We start from the raw sequence: 18,102 nt of genomic DNA, 5'->3' as shown, positions 1-18,102 counted from the left end.
AATAACATAAAGTTCCGTACTAATTTTAATCGACCCCACTTGTACGTGTGACAAATATAGGAAAAGAAATGGCACAAATTTTTAATTCATATTACAAGACATTATTATTATTTATTGGAAAATTTTGAATCCCGGTTCAGGCTGCCTCCACCGCCCCCACCACGGTAAGTCACTGCTCTCAATATATTATATTCGTAGTATAGAGGCTCTCGACATTCGCATAATTCGCTATTTCGCGCTTTTTTAAAAATTCACTTTTTTAAAGATCCTTGTCGGTAACGAAAAGATTTGCTCCAGCGTCAACCATTTTCGACTCACTCATTCACTTTTTTGTTTTCGTTACACTTGTCAACAGGAGGCCTTCGCGGTTGTGACGAGAGTAGAGTTGGGTAATATATGTCACAGATATACAGTACTGTCTGCAATAGCGGACTTCTCGGAATCTAGTCCCTCTTTCGTTTTTCTGAGCAAGAATCTAAAACACTTTACTGTTGCATTAGGAGATGTGTTGTGTGTTTTCCCAATTCATTTCTTTATATTTCATTATTTCTTCCTTATAAATTGATACACATGCCTGAGAAAATAATTAAACGTTCTAGAAACGGTGAATCTTTTGCTTCAATCGGACGTTTCTACGATATAAACAGATCCACGATAGGTTCAATTTTGAAAAATAAGAGTAAATTACGGAATACGTTCAAAATTGCAGATATATTGTTACGAAATGCCCGGCTGCGTCAAGATGGCTTCCCCGCAAAGTGAGTTTAGGTTTGCCAGAAAGTGGCAAGGAAAGGCAGAATTGTCAGATTTGGCGAGAAATCGCAAGGAGCGAGAACATTCTAGAACGAATTCTTATCGGATTTTCCCAGAATGTACACGGAGTAGCAGTGTATCTGGAGTGCATCGTGAGAGTATTTTTGAGAGCATGTTGAGTTCAGTAGTAGTATCTTGAATTCAGAGATTAGCTCCAAGAGCGATCGAGCTGTACGTGTCCAGCTAATAAAGTCGCGAGCTGTACTTTAGTGTTTTGCCGTGACTGTACCGTTAGAGCTGTTTGAGTGTTATGTCTTCACTGTTATAGCCTGAAGGCCGTGTTGAAGATTGTTTCTGCGTATTTGTTGTAGATTTTCGACGACTGTAACGCGTTGTGATGTCGTGGATGCTTCATTTGTAAGGGAATTAACACATATTGGTGATGCATCACTTTTTATTCACAGCACATACCACAGATACATTTAATTAATACATTTAGAAAACTTCAGTAGATATCCAAGCTGGTGACACGATCAGAGACGTTAACGAAGATGGCATTCGTCTTCACTTGACGAATAAAGTCTCCACACCTCAGCTCGCTGGCGGAGCTTCCAAAAAAAACTCTCTCTTCGACCGGTGTCTGACAGAAGTCTCATCTCTTTACACATGCGCATTACTCAGTTACGTCGTTGCCATTCACAGTTCTTTAAAGTAGGTATTAAAAATCAATTATAGTACTCGTAGTGTGAGGAGTCTGCTAACGAAGTTCTCTCTAGTCGAGAGCATTGTAGGTCTCTATAGTCGAGAGTTCAGGAACGTTCTTTATAGACTGACTCCTTCCGCCTTCAGATTTTGTTTTCCTCGGACACAGAGAAAACAAAACTTTTTTTTAAGTTTCTACAGGATAAAATAAAAGTTTAGGCAGGCGTTCGCTACAAACAAACACCTTCCGCCTCCAGGTTTTGTTTCTCCGGTCACAGGAGAAGTAAACCTTCACAGTACACAGTTTCTGAACATTTTACCAGTTAATTTTAAACCACACTGTTACAAAGGCTCTCCACTCTCATAATCAGGCCATCATAAAAAGAACACATATAAAAATACATATACAATATATGAAAAACCAACACAAAAATTTTGTCTTTAAGAATAAAGCTAACAATTTACTATATAATATGAATTTTTTTTAAAAAATACAACATATATAATCAAATAACAAAAAATTTTAAAAGAAGTGATAACTAGTCTATTTAACTGGCATGTACAGAGTTTCTACTTAAGCAGTCTACATTTAAGTTGTCACTTCCCTTTTTACGATGTATCGTAAAATTATAAGATTGTAAGGCTAAGGCCCAGCGTAATAATCGACCATATCTACCTTCATTATTTTTTAGCCATACTAGGGGATTATGGTCCGTTTGAATGGAAAATTTAGTCTGCCCATCTATATACCCTTTCAATTTTTTTATGCCATACAGAATTGCGGCACACTCTTTTTCAGTGGTGCAATACTTCCGTCACTATCTGTAAATTTTTTACTGAGATACAATATGGGATGTTCTTTCCCTTTATCATCCTTCTGGACTAAAACAACACCATATCCTTGATCTGATGCGTCTGTCTGTAGTATAAATGATTTAGAAAAATCGGGTGCATGTAGCACAGGCCTACTAAATAGATTTTCTTTTAACGATTTGAATGATTCATTACATTTATCAGTCCAAACAATTTTACCCCTTTTGTTATTCCCTTTTAACAAATCTGTCAAAGGTGCGGCTATAGCAGAAAACATAGGTATATATTGTCTGTAGTATTCAGCTAACCCTAAGAAAGCTCTAATCTGTTTTAGTTGTGGGAACAGGAAAGTTTTGAACCGCTTCTGATTTTAGTTCTGCTGGAGAACGTTTTCCTCGACCTACTATGTGACCGAGATATTGCACTTCTTCTTGTGCAAACTTGCACTTAGAGGGTTTAATAGTTAAATTGGCTTTTCTTATTCTTTCTAAAATTTCATGTAAATATTGTAAATATTTCTCCCACGTTTCAGAAAAAATAGCAATATCATCTAAATAAGGGGTAGCATATTTCTCACATCCGCACAATATTTCGCTCATCATTTTACTGAAATAATAAGGAGCATTTTTGAGCCCAAATGGCATGCGCAAAGGCCTATATACGCCAAAATTTGTAGCAAATGCACCAATTTTCTGCGCCCTGGGGGTCAGCGGAATTTGCCAATAACCTTTGATCAAGTCTATCAAGGTGATAAATTTGGCTGCTGCAACAGTTTCAACATGTTGCTCTATATTGGGGATCGGATAGAACTCAGTACGCGTTATTTCGTTTAACTTTCTGTAATCAATATACGGCCTAGGATCCCTACCTGGTGCTTCAACAAGGATCATGGGTGAAGTATATTCAGAGGGTCCTGGTTCGATAATCTTGTATTTTAACATTTTTTCAATCTCGACTTTAAGAATTTCGTTCTGTCGATTTGGCATTCTATAATTCTTACGCTGTACGCGTTTGTCACTGACTAGTTCGATATCACGTTCGACTAAATTTGTTTTCCCTGGAATATTCGAAAATATAACAGAAAACTTTACCAACAACTTTCCCAACTGCAGGATTTGTTCATCACTAAGTCTTTCTTTCAGATTATCTTTTGCTATTATTTCATTAAAATCAAACACATTGGGATCGGTTAACATATAAGGAAAATCCTCCTCTAATTCCTCTAATCCTCGTTGTCAAGGAGCACCATATTCAAAAGTTCAGGTCTCTTATGATAAGGTTTTAACATATTGATGTGATACACTTTATTCCCTTCCTGATTCCCTTCAAAACTAACCACATAGTTTGTTTCTGTTAATCTTTTCTCTATTTTTCCCTGCCCTTTCCATTGAGGAGCGAGTTTATGGGGTTGGTTCACTGCTAATACTAATACGGAATCTCCTTGCTGGAATTCCCTTTTCAAGGCACTTTTGTCCAGTGGCGTAGCTAGTGTGGGGCAAGGGGGGACATCCGTCCCCGGGCGCAGCATCCAGGGGGCGGTAAATTGATGACATACATTTCAGAATGAAATGTTTTCCATTCTTGGAACACAGAAAGGGGCGCAAAATCTTTAGGTGTCCCCGGGCGCTGAAAACCTTAGCTACGCCTCTGTTTTTGTCATACCATTTCTTCCTTTTGTCTCTCACCTCTTCCATTTTCTCTGTAGCTCTACTTTTCTTTAACCTATTGATTAATTCAAAAAAATATTCTATTACGGTATCTTCTTTTTCCTGAGGATCTAACCATTTCTCATACAATAATGTGACAGGTGTTCTGAGGTTGCTCCCGTACACTAACTCAGCTGGACTAAATCCTGAACTATCATGAGTTACTGTCCGCAGAGTAAAGAGAGCGGCAGGTACTTGTATTTCCCAATTTGGGGCAGCTTCAATACACAATACCTTTAAGACCCTTTTTATTGACCTATGAACCGTTTCACAGGATTGCTCTGGGGGTGGTAAACCGAGCTTTTGGAAATTTTTCTAGCAAACCTCTTCAAAAATTGAACGGTTAAGCGACTCATAAAAGATTTCCCTTGATCAGTTTGAACCTCCCTTGGAAAGCCATCCGACTAAATACCTGCAAGAGTGCACTTATAATAGATTTCGACGTTATATCCGGTACCGGGACGGCGTCAGGGTATTTAGATGATAAGCACATAATTGTAATAAGATATTTATTAACTTCAGTAGATGTAGGCATAGGCCCGTAAGCATTTACATTAACCTTGTAAGGATCTTAAGTTTTACTAACGTTTATTTTATTTTAAATCTTTACTATCACTTCTTATTTTCTACTTCCGGCCAGAATTAAAAGCTTTAACTTATTTATGCAAATTTGTCTTGCGAACGCCAAGTACTTAAGTTGTGGCTTTTTGCCAAGCAAGAGAGAGGAAGGAGCTATTAGAAGCAGGCCGCTTGCCATAGTAGTTTTACTCGGTTGCTGGTTGCCTTCAAGGCCAGAGGTTTAATCCTCTTGATAAATTTAAACGTATCGTAGTGTTAACAGTTCTCTGTACTACATACGGCCTTTCTGTTAATATCCGGCCAATCTTACACGTAGGCCCTTGTTGATTATTCCAAATTTAAGTTAGAGTTTAGTTATATTTTTATATTCTTACGTTCAGACCACAAGTGGTTGGTCTCTGTATTCCGAAGTCCGGAATTCATTGTAAAGAGAGAAAAATAAAGGGTTTCGTATACCCTTCCTGTGTGTATTGTCTACTTCCCAAATTTATTGAACATAGCTTTAGTAAGCTCCCTGTTCCGAGTCAGGACAGTGAATGTTCCCTAAGCAAGTAAGGAGGAACACAGAACCTGATAGTGGCACCCGACGAAGAAGAATAACCATGGCCGAGTTTCAAGAAGAACCTGTGCTGCCTGCAGAAGCGGCTCAGAATCCAGAAATGCCAGCTGCCGCCCTGGAAGGATTTGGTTACATCGTCCTGACCATGCGCGCATCGATGAAACCAGAAGCAACATTTAATGGAAACTCACCGGTAACCAGTTTTTTGGAAAAATTGGAGGACCACTTCATGCTGTATCCCGTGCATGAGTTCCAGAAAGTCACCTTAGCTACCAGCGCTTTGAGGGGCCAAGCGCTTAATTGTTTCAAATGTATCGGCAGAAGCCTCTTGGGTCAAGCGGGAAGTCCCACCTATACTTACGAAAATTTCAAGACTGCCTTAGTAAAAGAATTCCCTGTCGTAAGAGATCGTGCAATATTAGAAGCGGAACTTTTCAGCATATACCAGAAACGAACTGAAAATCTCTCAAGCTTTATTTTAAGAAAAATTCACGTCTTCAAACTCTTGTATGGAAACCGTCCGGATCCTGAGATAATTCAAGTGATTTTGCCGAGGTTACTTCTCCAAGTACAAGACTTTATTGAATTAAGGAATCCGGCTACACTGGAAAAGTTATTTGAGCTAGCAATCCAGTTTGAAAGTAGAAGAACGGCGGACATTGAAAGAAGACGCCAGTATGAGTAACGAAGCCAATTTGGTGCGCCAAGACCACAGCAAAGTCAAGAACACGGCGACGGAAGTAAAGCGAATCAGTGGGCAAGGAAACCCGAGTATCCAAAAACAACCGGCGAACGTCGACAGTTCAATAGTAAGCCAGGAAAAAAGTCTGAAGGCCAGTGGAAAAAGAAGGAAGGCATGGAAAGGAAGAAACAAGATTTAAACTAAAACGGATTTCTGCTCACGGGAGGGTGCGGAAATGCGAAGGCCAACAAAACCCCTCTTCCTTCAAGTTAAATAGAGTGATGGTGAAAAATTTGACTCTTCCAAAGATTGAAGTGTTGGTGAATAACATCCCAGCCACCGCACTCCTGGATACAGGCGCGCAGTGTTCCTGTGTGGCAGAAGATTTTTTTAGGAAGTATTTACGTAAATACCGCATATATAATTCGGATAATACGACAGTGTTAGCTGCGCAGGGAAAAAGATGCAAGTGCATAGGTAAATTACCGTTATACGTTCGTATCAAGGACGAGCAAGTAAAGATTATGTTTTTTATCGTAAAGAATTTGCAAGCGCATATCATCTTAGGGGTAGATTTTCTTTCAGAGGCAGAAGCAACGCTGGATTTTAACGAAGCGTACCTTAAGCTGACGATGAAACCAGTGCGAAAAGAAAAAACAGAACCACCAACGTTAAACCTCGACCACCTGCCTAAGGAAGAGCAACAAAAAATTCGACAAGTGGTAAGTGAATTTGCTTCGTTCTTTAGTGATATTCCCGGATTTACTCAAGTTACTAACCATAGTATCGACACCGGAGATTCACTGCCAGTTCGTCACAAACCATACCGATATGATAAGAATAAAGAAAAAATTATAGAGTGGCACATTAGAGATATATTACGTAAAAAGATCATAACGCCCATCTCAAGTAGTTATGCTAGCCCGGTTGTGTTATGTAAGAAAAACAATGACTATCCGGTAACACATCCAAAAAGGTGGCGTTTTGCAATTGACTATCGTAAATTAAACTCCATGACTAAATATCCGGTATATCCGTTACCTATTATCGAAGAAATTCTAAGGAACATAACTTCTACCAAATACATGACTACTTTAGACTTAACGACTGGTTATTTTCAAATAGGGGTTAGACCGGAAGATGTGCCTAAGACTGCTTTTATAACCAAGTCTGGCACTTATGCATTCCTGCGTATGCCGTTCGGCCTTTCAGGGGCACCGGCAACATTTCAGCGATGTATGTACATTGTGCTAAAGCCTGTTCTTGGAAAATCCACATTTATCTATTTAGACGATATCTATATTACTAGTGATAATCTGGACCAACATGTCCAGGATTTAAGACAGGTGTTTTCATTATTAAATAAGGCCGGTCTAAAAGTTAATGTCGAAAAGTGCAAATTTGCAGCCCCTGAATTAAAATACTTAGGTTACAAAATATCTCAGAAAGGAATCGAGACAGACGAATCAAAAATAATCGCTGTGCAAAAGTATCCGCCGCTAAATACGGCGAAGAAGCTCTCTTCTTTTCTAGGACTTTGTTCATATTATAGGTCCTTTATAAAAAATTTTGCAGCTATTGCTGAACCATTGTTAAAATTAAAAAGGAAAAAGGCAAGATTCTCGTGGACGGCTGAAGCCAATAGTGCTTTCGAAAAATTAAAACAAGCATTAACGCAAGCCCCTGTGTTGAAATTTCCTGAAAAGGATGAGAATTTAGAAATTTCAGCGGATGCTTCGGATTATGCGGTAGGAGCGGTACTTTCGCAAAATCAGCAGCCCGTGGCATTTTTTAGCCGAACTTTAAATCAAACACAAAGAAACTATTCCGCGACCGAGAGAGAGGCACTTGCAGTTCTGTTAGCAGTGCAAAAGTTCCGAGTCTATTTTGGAAGGGCGCCAACAACAGTGTATTCTGATCATGCGGCGGTAACTAGATTGTACTCAGGGAAAAACTTATCCCCAAGGTTAATAAGATGGGCACTCAAGTTACAAGAGTATAATCTGGTAATCAAGCACACCCCCGGAAAGGAAAATATCGTAGCAGATGCCCTATCCAGAATAAAAATAGATGAAGAAGGTAATACTGTAAAGGTGGCAATGCTCACAGCATGTACGATAAATTCCCGAGAAACTGTAATAACCGAACTGTGTAATGATCCTGAATTTAAAAACATTTATGAGTATTTAAAGGATCCTGAAAATTTTAGCCACCAAGATAATGTGGCGATAAGAAATAGGGCGGCCCATTACGAACTAATAGATGGTCTATTATTTTATACAAAAATTACGAATTCCAACAACGAATTTCGACCTGTTATCCCAGCTAGTCTTAGATTAAATATACTGCAGGAGTTACACGACTGCCCTTTAGCTTCTCATGCTGGTATTCGAAAAACTATCCAACGCGTACGCGAAGCAGTTTATTTTCCTGAACTGCAAAAGTTAACAAGGGCGTATGTCCAGTCCTGCCCAACATGTCAAGCAGTTAATTATATTAATTTCCGCCCGGCCGGGTTTCTAAATAGTATTAAATCCGAATTTCCAAATGAAATAATTGGCATCGATTTATTGGGCCCTTTCCCAAAAAGTCAGTTAAATAAAAGTCGGTATCTCCTTGTTATGGTTGATCATTTTAGTAAGTAGACCGAAATTGTTCCCTTAAAACAAGCCTCCGCGAAATTAGTTACTGATTCTATTTTAAATATTCTATTTTAAATCCCGTATTTTAAAATACGGGACGCCCCTAAAAGTTATATCGGATAATGGTCCTCAATTTGTAAGTAATATATTTGAAGACATGTGCCAAAAACTGGGCATACGTCATTTAAAAATGGTCCCGTATCGGCCGCAATCAAATATAGCGGAACGGGTCAATAGAAATATAGTGAAAATTATCTGTAATTATGTTAAAAATGTTCATAAAAGCTGGGACAACTATGTCAATGAATTAGCTTTCGCCCTTAGAACCGCAAAACGTGATACAACGGGCAAAACTCCTGCTGAGTTATTTTTAGGAAGAAAGATTATAGCACCGTTAGATAAATTATTTTATGTTCAACAAAGAGCCCCAGAATTTAAAATGGGCGATATAGAAAAATTAATTAAAGAAGCAAAAAAGAACACTGAAGTAGCACAGAGAAAACAGAAACTTTATTACGCTATGAAACGACGGGGAGTAACTTATAAAGTAGGAGATGAAGTGTTAAAAATTAAGCATTCACTTTCTTCAGCACCAGAAGATAAAACTGCCAAATTTTTTCCACGATTTGAAGGACCATATGTCATAGAAAAAATAACTCAGGATGTAGTGGTGTTAAAAGCCAGGAATGGTGAAACATGCTCCGCAAACATTGACGAGATAAAACCATTCTATAATCGTAATAAAATGCAAATATTTAAAGATCTTTTGCAGGATCCGACACGGAAGGCACTGCAGGCACAAGCTCCAGAGGTGGAACAACGACAATCACAAGGGCAAGCCATTAGGAGGCAGGAGCAATTGAAAAGAAAGTTTCCCCGTTGGAAAATTGAAGGTAACAAGAAAAAGAAGCCGTTCCACCGACCAGAAAAGAGAGAGGACGACCACCCCCAGAATGAAGAACGGAGAAGTACGACGAATGTAAAGAGAGCCAGGAGAAATGACGGCAACTATAACCCGGCTCCAAAACGGAAGATCTACCCATCGGACAGGAGTCTACGCAGCAAATGTCGACGAATTGATGAAGGAACACCAGCTTCGGAGGCAAAGAAACAAGGAAAATTTGAACGGCCAGCAACGAGATCCAAGCAGGAATGAGAGAGAGTTGTCCCGGTTCCGCCAAGACCAGCTGCCATCAAACGGCCGAGACCACAGGCAGAGGCTAAAACGAAGGTCTTCAAGGGTGACCAAACTGGAAGGAAAAGAAAGCTCATGGAGGAAGGAACTGAAGGGCGAACCCGCACAAGAAGGAAGATAAACCAAACCGTAATCTTCGCCACCTTCCAGGACTGGGCAGAAAAAAGGATGTCCGAATATCACAAAGATAAGTAAAACTTTATGTTACTTTGAAACCTTAAGTTAATATTTCATTCTTACTGCAAGTGGCAGAATTCAAGACGTTTTACCTCATGTGAGGTCTACCTTTATCGCCAAAAAGGCGAGAAATGAGTTGTTACCTATTTTGGTATTATGTTTTTCAATTACTCGCGAGTAAAACTAAAATTAATGTATAATAGGAATGTGTAAATACTTGAATATTGTAAAAGTTATTGTATAAAATTTTATTTAAAAGATTCTGGCAAGAAAGAAGTTTTAGTCTGAAAGACTTTTGAAATGTAGTATTTCAATGTAGAAGAATTGGCACTTGCTTGGAAAAGAATAGAAGTTAACAATGTACTACTAATGTATGTTTTAAAATGCGTAAAATTAACGGCATGTTAATATGTCCTTATATACAATGTGAACTGTTATTTTAAACGTTAAGAAATACTGTGATATGTTAAAAAAGAAAGTAATGCCAAAAATTTTAACTTATTCGTGTGACTGTAAAAAGAGCAAATTATTGTGAATATGTGTTAAAGGTTGAATGAATGTAGTTAGGCTATCTGACGCTACACTTCAGAGTTAGCCACTTTCAGAATAGTACCTCAGGGTTTAGAGATGAATATAAGGTGTGTTATGAGGTCTTGTTATGTTGAATTTTAACACGTTAGTGTTTTGATTGCAGGGGGTAGTGTTGAACACTTGTACATAAACACGTTCGTGTTTGGTGTTTTCTTTTACAACACATGTCAGAGAGCACGGGGAGAGAATTAAATAACGTCATGAATGAAATAAGAATGTTAAGAGAAATATAAATATTCATGTTACTTGCCATTTAATTGTGTAACATTTCATTAAACTAGTTTTCCTTTCAGATCTCTGGAAGGAACCAGATTTCAACTAAGAGCTCCTGTTTAGATACAGTACAGATGAAAAGTAATTGTCCATGAAGTTGATAATGTAAAAAACGATTTTTTTTTTAAATTTCTAGTTTCTAGTGAGAAATGTTTGTAAAAGATTGGCCTCGCATTAGATTCTAGAGCTAAAAGTTTTCAACAAGGTCGTTTTAGACATCAGTTTCAAACTAATTAACTCTGGCGGGAAGTATGTAAGGATCTTAAGTTTTACTAACGTTTATTTTATTTTAAATCTTTACTATCACTTCTTATTTTCTACTTCCGGCCAGAATTAAAAGCTTTAACTTATTTATGCAAATTTGTCTTGCGAACGCCAAGTACTTAAGTTGTGGCTTTTTGCCAAGCAAGAGAGAGGAAGGAGTGATTAGGAGTAGGCAGCTTGCCATAGCAGTTTTACTCGGTTGCTGGTTGCCTTCAAGGCCAGAGGTCTTGATAATTTTAAACGTATCGTAGTGTTAACTGTTCTCTGTACTACATACGGCCTTTCTGTTAATATACGGCCAATCTTCAAGTAGACACTTGTTTATTAATCCAAAGTTAGTTTAGTTAGAATTTAGTTAATATTTTTATATTCTTACGTTCAGACCACAAGTGGTTGGTCTCTGTATTCCGAAGTCCAAAAATCATTGTAAAGAGAGAAAAATAAAGGGTTTCGTATACCCTTCCTCTGTATCTTGTCTACTTCCCACATTTATTGAACATAGCTTTAGTAAGCTCCCTGTTCCGAGTCAGGTCATTTAAGTTTCCCAAAGAAAGTAAGGAGGAACACTGAACCTGATAAGCGCATGCCCAATATCTCTATGTCTTTTTCAGGTTTAGCAAGGAACAGATTGTACCAATGTGTGCAATTCGTCTATGCCAATAGCCGCTATTGAGTTTCTACCTTGCTCTCTTATAACAGTCATATTACTTGATTGGACATTTTGGAGCCATCGTTATAAGATTCATTGTGTTACGTTCAAATACACTATTGAAATTTCTGGGTGCCTCCATCGCACTCCAAAATTTTAATTCGTAAAGCAAAGACATTACTTAGTATTATATACATAGATTATAGAAAACTTCTAATTTATGAACTTAAATCTTAAAATTTTCGATGAGATATGCTATTATCGTATTGTTCTTTCGCTAACCGTTTTTATGACTGTATTTTGCAGGAAATACGAGATATGAGTTTTCCACCGGTGCCCCCTCAAGAGCCCCTGGGGCCAGCACGTCGTGTCGGCGGGAAGCATACGACGGCCAGAAGATTATCGTTTGCCCCAGTGAGAGTTTATAGCAAGGAGAAAGTAGAAACTCCAGTTTTAGGATTAGATGGTGCTATATACAGAGGAACAGCCAGACGCACTTCTATCATAGAGCTAGATCGTCAATTAAGAGGATCGAAAAGACCTATTTCAGTCAAAACTGCACAATCTTCGTCAAGAGGTTATATTACTCCTTCTGTTGTAGCTTTACGAGTTGAAGGAAAACCTCCTGCTATTGAAAAACCTCATTCAACTTTAATTGAATTGCCATCAACTGACGTACAAAACATGTCTGAACTTATCGAGAAACAAAGCAAAGCTGAAAAATTCGATAAAGATGTGGCTCTTGATAAACTGGATGTCACTGAATCCGAATATCAAAAGTCTGAAGTATCTAATGAAAGTAAACCTGAAATTAACAGAGAGAAGTCTGAGGGAACTGAGTCTGAAAACATGAAATCTGAGGTCACGCAGTCGGAAGAAACAGAGCCTGAAATCACTGATTCTGAAGCCACAGAACTTGAAGAAAGCGGACCTGAAGGTTCAGAGCCAGAAGAAGTTGAATCTGAGAGTGTAGAGCCAGAAGATGCTGAATCTGGAAGTGTAGAGCCAGATGAATCTGAAACTGAAGATACAAAGCCAGAGATCTCCGGGTCTGAAGAAGAAGCCGAATAAATCTCAATATTTAAAAAATTGTTTCATCTACTTGAGTAGCCATTTGTTTCTAAACAAGTGCAATACAAATTTGGTAAGGTTTGAATATTGATAGTTGCATCATCATCATAATAAAAAAGATTAAATATTTCAAAAATGTTAAATGCAATTCAATTCTTTGGCTTAGAGTCTCACTAATTGCACTATAAATGTCACCTTATTAATTACTAAACTGTTCTATAAATAATTCCATTGGCAGAATTACGGATTGCGCAGATCGCAATCGCGAAGAAACCTGCGAACCAAGGGAATCCAAGATCATTACCTAATTTTTAAAAAGTAATAAATACATTAAGCGTCATAAGTGGACGGGTCTTAAACGTTTACGTGAGATGGGCCTCCCCTTCATAAATTCGACACTGAATAATACTAAACCTATAGTGACAAAGAATTAATTTTCTTATAATAAACCGTTCCTGCATTGTCACAAATGAACGCAATTTTAGGTAATTGATAATGTTATTTTTAGATAGATTAAACGGAACCTAAATAGTCTAAATGTTAATCTCTGGTTGCATGAAGAACATACCGCCTTGTCATAATCGTTCAGTAAAGTGATTCCAACTGAGGAGAAGGTTTACAGCAAACCTATTTTACTTTAACTAATTTGCATCTTAGTGATAGCCAATGAAACTAGAAGTTGATTGTATGGAAAAAATAATGATACAACTAACTTTTTAAACATAAAATCCTCGAGGCTGACTGAAAGGAATGAAGAGTTACAGCAAACCAATGATTTAGTTGTGATTTACACACTCTTCCTAGTAGAAAACGTTCAAGAAATTCTACGTTCAAATATTAATATTTCGCAAATTTGCTGTTGTGAATCAAACCTTCGTCAACTATTGACAGCCAAGAAGCCAATTTTTGTATAAAAGAAAATATTTTTGTTTTTAAGTTGAAGTCAGTTTAGACTTCAAACGTGATTGAGCCCATCATTTTCAAAGCCCATGCACATACATGCTGGGTTCTAACACATTTCGTGATTCTGTTTCTGAAACTGGATTTTCATATAGTAGTTTGATGCAGTTAAATCCTGTTCTTGTAATTAGGTTTGCTTATCAGATATGCTTCCTGGAAGTATTTTAAAATTAAATGAAATCATAAAGCAGCTAACGTTAAGTTTGTACAAAAACTGCGAACATCATGCAATCTAAGCCAATTTACAAGAAGTCTGTTGAAACATTAGGTCATATAATATTTTACAGCAAATAATTTATTATGCTTTTACGCATTTAATACAGAAAAGTGTACTGACATATCAATATCAAAATTAATTCACATAAGATGAAAGTTTACTGTATGGTCCACCGAGTAGTACATACTCGCAATGTTTATATGAACTGTGACACGCAAATATCGGGAAGCTCATTGTGCATGTGCATTTCAGCGAGTCTTTTTATCGGTAGTATGCAGAAAGCGGTCGAAATTTGAGTCGATTAATTGTAACGCTGCAATGCACTTCCTAACTGAGTAACGTTGAAATTGTCTTGAACTCAAAGTTATCTACAATTTAGGTATGTAATTTATCTTTTTATATTTATTTTATTTTACAGTTCATTTGATTACGCAACTGTTTTGTTTTTTTACAAATACCTCATAAACAAACTAATAATGAACCAAAATCAGAAAACTGCATTTCATTTTTCTCAAGATAACTATATTGTCTTGGGTGAGAAATAAATTACTGGAAGCCTTTAAGGCAACAAGAATCAGAGTAATATTAGTAAATTTGCTAGACTATATGGTATAAACATAGAATCTTCTTCCACAGCAGAAATGCAAACGGATTAAGGATCATCACTTTTCTACCAGCTTCAACTATTGAGACTTTTTACTAGTCGATCTAATTTATTGCCTAAGGCCAATCACGGTATTTTTTTGAATTATGGTGCAATTGCACGTTATACGTGGAAGCGACGCTGTTATTTTGACAAAGTCAAGAGTTTAAGTTTGTAAATTCACAATGTTCTTATCACGTGTCTTAATAAGTCTTGAAATTCAGTCTGTAATTAATATATGCACTATTACACAGTCTTTTAAATATGGAGAATGTTGAAAATTGCGATTTCAACTATAGTAGTAGTTTTTACAAATACACTAAAACATTGAATAATAATGATGATTAAATAAATGAAGTAAAGAAATGCAAAGACGAAAGGAAAAAAAACTGTACTCACTTACCCTTCTGCAGCTGAAGACGAATGTTCTATATTTAAATCTTCGAAATTAATCTTTCAAATTTATGTACATTGCGCTGATTCTTGTTGCCTTTAACACCTCCAATAATTATTAATACGACTTAAGACATTGAACTTTACTGATCAACTGAGAGTAACTAACTCCTGAAAAATACACACTAGTGGCGCAAAACTTAAGTAATTTTCTGATTTGGGGTTCTAGTTCCGCAAAACATCAAACGGGATAAATGAAATTCATCAGAGGCATAATATAGTTGAAGGATGAAGAAAGTATAGTAGCAAAAAAATTAATATCACGCAATACAGTGTGGAACGAATAGACAAAAAGCTAGAAAGAATGGCGTTGGTACAAAAAAAGTCTGGCCAAGAGAGAAAGCAACAAATCAAAAAGCGTTAGTAAGTTATATGACTCTCTAACAGCAATGGGTGCGTTGCACCATCTTTTGAAACTCAACAACACGTTATCTAACAGTACTTGGAGTAAGAATTTCCATTCTTCAAGGAGCATCAATTTCGGATGTCAGGTGTCCTCAGGATGATAAGATCGTGCCACCAGACGTCTCCCTAAAGTATACCACACATGTTCAATAGGATTTAAATCAGAGGAGCAGGCTGACCAATCCATTCTGTGGATATCTTCATTTTCCAGAAGATCCTCAACAAGATAGTAGTCCCGTGTGGCTGTGCATTGTCATCCTCCCCCCCAAAAAAAGTCGGAACCAATGACACCCCGAAAAAGATAAGATGCACATGGAGGAGAATAGCTTCAGTAACGATCTACGGAAACTGAACCTTTGTCGAAAATGTGGAACTCTGTGCGTATGTTCATCATAATACTTCCCTTTGAAAGCACGCCAGGACCATTGCTATGGTCTCTTTCTTCAAGTCAGATGAAAGTGTGCGTCTACTTCTTTCCAGATCATCTCGCGAGGAGAATCATTTGTCAGACTAAAGCAACTCACATCGGCAAAGAGAACGTGATTCCATTGATGACGTGCACAGTTTTTGTGGTCTCTACTTCACTACAAACGGCGCCGCTGACAGGCTGCTGTCAGTGATATGCAGCGTTCAAGACAGCGGACGAAGACAGCGGCCAATCACCATTGTTTTCCTTGGCCGACCGCCTTCAACCTTTCTTACAGCCGTACCATTTATTTGGAAGACTTTCCAAGCTCGTGAAGAACGCTCTTATGAGTTGCAAATTCTTAGGCGACAGACGTCAAACTATGCCCTTCCTTACGCTTTCCGATCATTCTACCTCATATAAAGGTATCCTGATGTTGTAGCCATACTGCACGTGCAGTCTTACTTTCACTTGCAAAATAACGTCTGGAAATGCGTCTTCCTTTCTTCTTTTTACGTGCGCTAACTCTTCGCGTTTTGTGTGCCCTGGCATATCCTCTGATAGTGATATTTGCACATGCATCACCGTTCTACTGAATTGGATTTACATTGTACTGATCATAAAAATCCCGTTTCAAGAATTTCATGGTTGTATGCTGATTTTTTGTTTACATTTTGCCCTTTAGTGTAGAATACGAATAATTTACCACAATAATTTCAAACTGTTTAATAAGAGGAACGCTTTCGTGGAGGGCTTTCTCAGGGAAACTGGCTGGTATTCCCGTTACACATGGAGGAGAAGACTAAAATTAGCTGCGCAGCCAAGCCGTTCATATGGGATCAAACCCTAAGTAGGTCGAACTACCAGTATTTAACAGTACTAATCATTCGGCCACTAATGGGGAGAAGGTCTTTCTCGTAATAGCTCGTCTTTACATTATACGACACTAATAAATATTTAAACACATATTAATTAAAAATATCTAAAAAGATAAGAAGATTCTAAACCGACATAAAAAATTAATAGATGAACACAGTTTTTAATTGTGCGTTGAAGAATCTTTTTCAGTCTCATAAAAAATAATTACGTATTGCAATCATTCTTCCAAAACTCTGTTACAGGAATAATTCTTTAGGCTCGTCATTCTCGCAGGGTCTGGAAATATCCAGTTATCTTGTTATCTTGTTTTATCAAAAAAAAAAAAAAAAAAAAACAGGATTATGATAAATTATAGAGTAACTTCTGAAAACCCTAAAATCGAGGATCCCAGAGCCGAACCTAGTGGGCGTAGGTGGTATTCAAAGTTAGCAAGAACAGACCTAATTTACGACTAGCTTCTCAAAGTAGTGGTTCAGAATAAATATTCATTATAAAGAGAAAAATTGGTTCTCTAAAGTGATATTTATTACTCTGCGAGTGACGATATTTTTGAGAAATTTATAACGCATAGCTTGAAAATAAAAAAAAACTGGAGGTTCATCCACCAAAAACCGGCAGTTTCCGAAAGATTTTCGTGCTGCGTGGCGCCACCATGTTAAAAGAATTCAAAATTCGTTAGAATTCGCCATAACACGATTCAGTTTATTCAATTATTTATAATATGATTCTGATGCAAAATATATTATTATTTAATTACATATTTAAAATTTTATGTTATTTGGCTGAGTTCATTTTGTAATTTTCTTACGCTAAAGACTGAGAAAATTCTGAGTAGGGAAGAAAAGCTTTAATTTATCAAAGTACTTTTAAATATGACGAATATAAAATTATTTCCACAGCAAATTTTTCATGTTTCCTGTTCCGAAATAGGCGTAATGAGTCTACATACTGATGTAAAACAAAATTAAATACAAATATGCAATGATTAATCATTTAGTTGAATCTTTATATTTAAAAATGTGAACTATATATGCAATTAAGACAATTCAGATAAAATAAATTTAATAAGAAAAAATATGCTCTATATCACTGTGCACTATAAACTGTGCAAATTTTAGTTGTATAGTTTAAGTTCATTGCTGAAAAACATTTTCATTAGCAAAGTTTAAAAATTAAAAAACCGAAGATTCGACGATTACCGAAAGATGTGTAGAAAAACCGGGAGAGTTGGCAGCTATGAAAAAGTATAAAAGATCTTTGATTTTATTTTGAAACAGAAAACCGCTTAAATAAATCAGCAATTAAATTAATATTTAATTTGAAAACCATAAACAATGGATTTTATTTACAGTTTCTTTGACCACCTAAATTATTTTTGGATTTCTTCTGTAGAATACTTGCTAAAACCTTGCACGGCTTTACTACTGCTAGCAGGTTTACCCGCCATTCTTTTTGAGCAGCAAAGCTCTGAAAAATATTTATT

The 18,102-nt window shown here is 37.0% G+C and overlaps 1 protein-coding gene across 1 annotated transcript in view; it reads left to right on the top strand.

The window, feature by feature from the left end:
* Nucleotides 1–12,735, top strand: part of LOC146999136 (uncharacterized) — a 48,585-nt gene extending 35,850 nt beyond the window's left edge. The window contains exon 3 of the mRNA XM_085810845.1: nt 11,892–12,735. Coding sequence (XP_085666971.1) covers nt 11,892–12,656 — 765 coding nt within the window. The 3' untranslated portion in view covers nt 12,657–12,735. The remainder of the gene's footprint in view (nt 1–11,891) is intronic.
* The last annotated feature ends 5,367 nt before the right edge of the window (nt 12,736–18,102 follow it).

This window comes from Stegodyphus dumicola, chromosome 1 (genome assembly GCF_044657685.1).
Source record: "Stegodyphus dumicola isolate Sdum_Otavi_A_Nest chromosome 1, ASM4465768v1".
NCBI classification, from domain to species: domain Eukaryota; kingdom Metazoa; phylum Arthropoda; class Arachnida; order Araneae; family Eresidae; genus Stegodyphus; species Stegodyphus dumicola.
The sequence above is the reverse complement of the archived record's forward strand: the minus strand, read 5'-3'. Positions and strand labels throughout refer to the sequence as shown.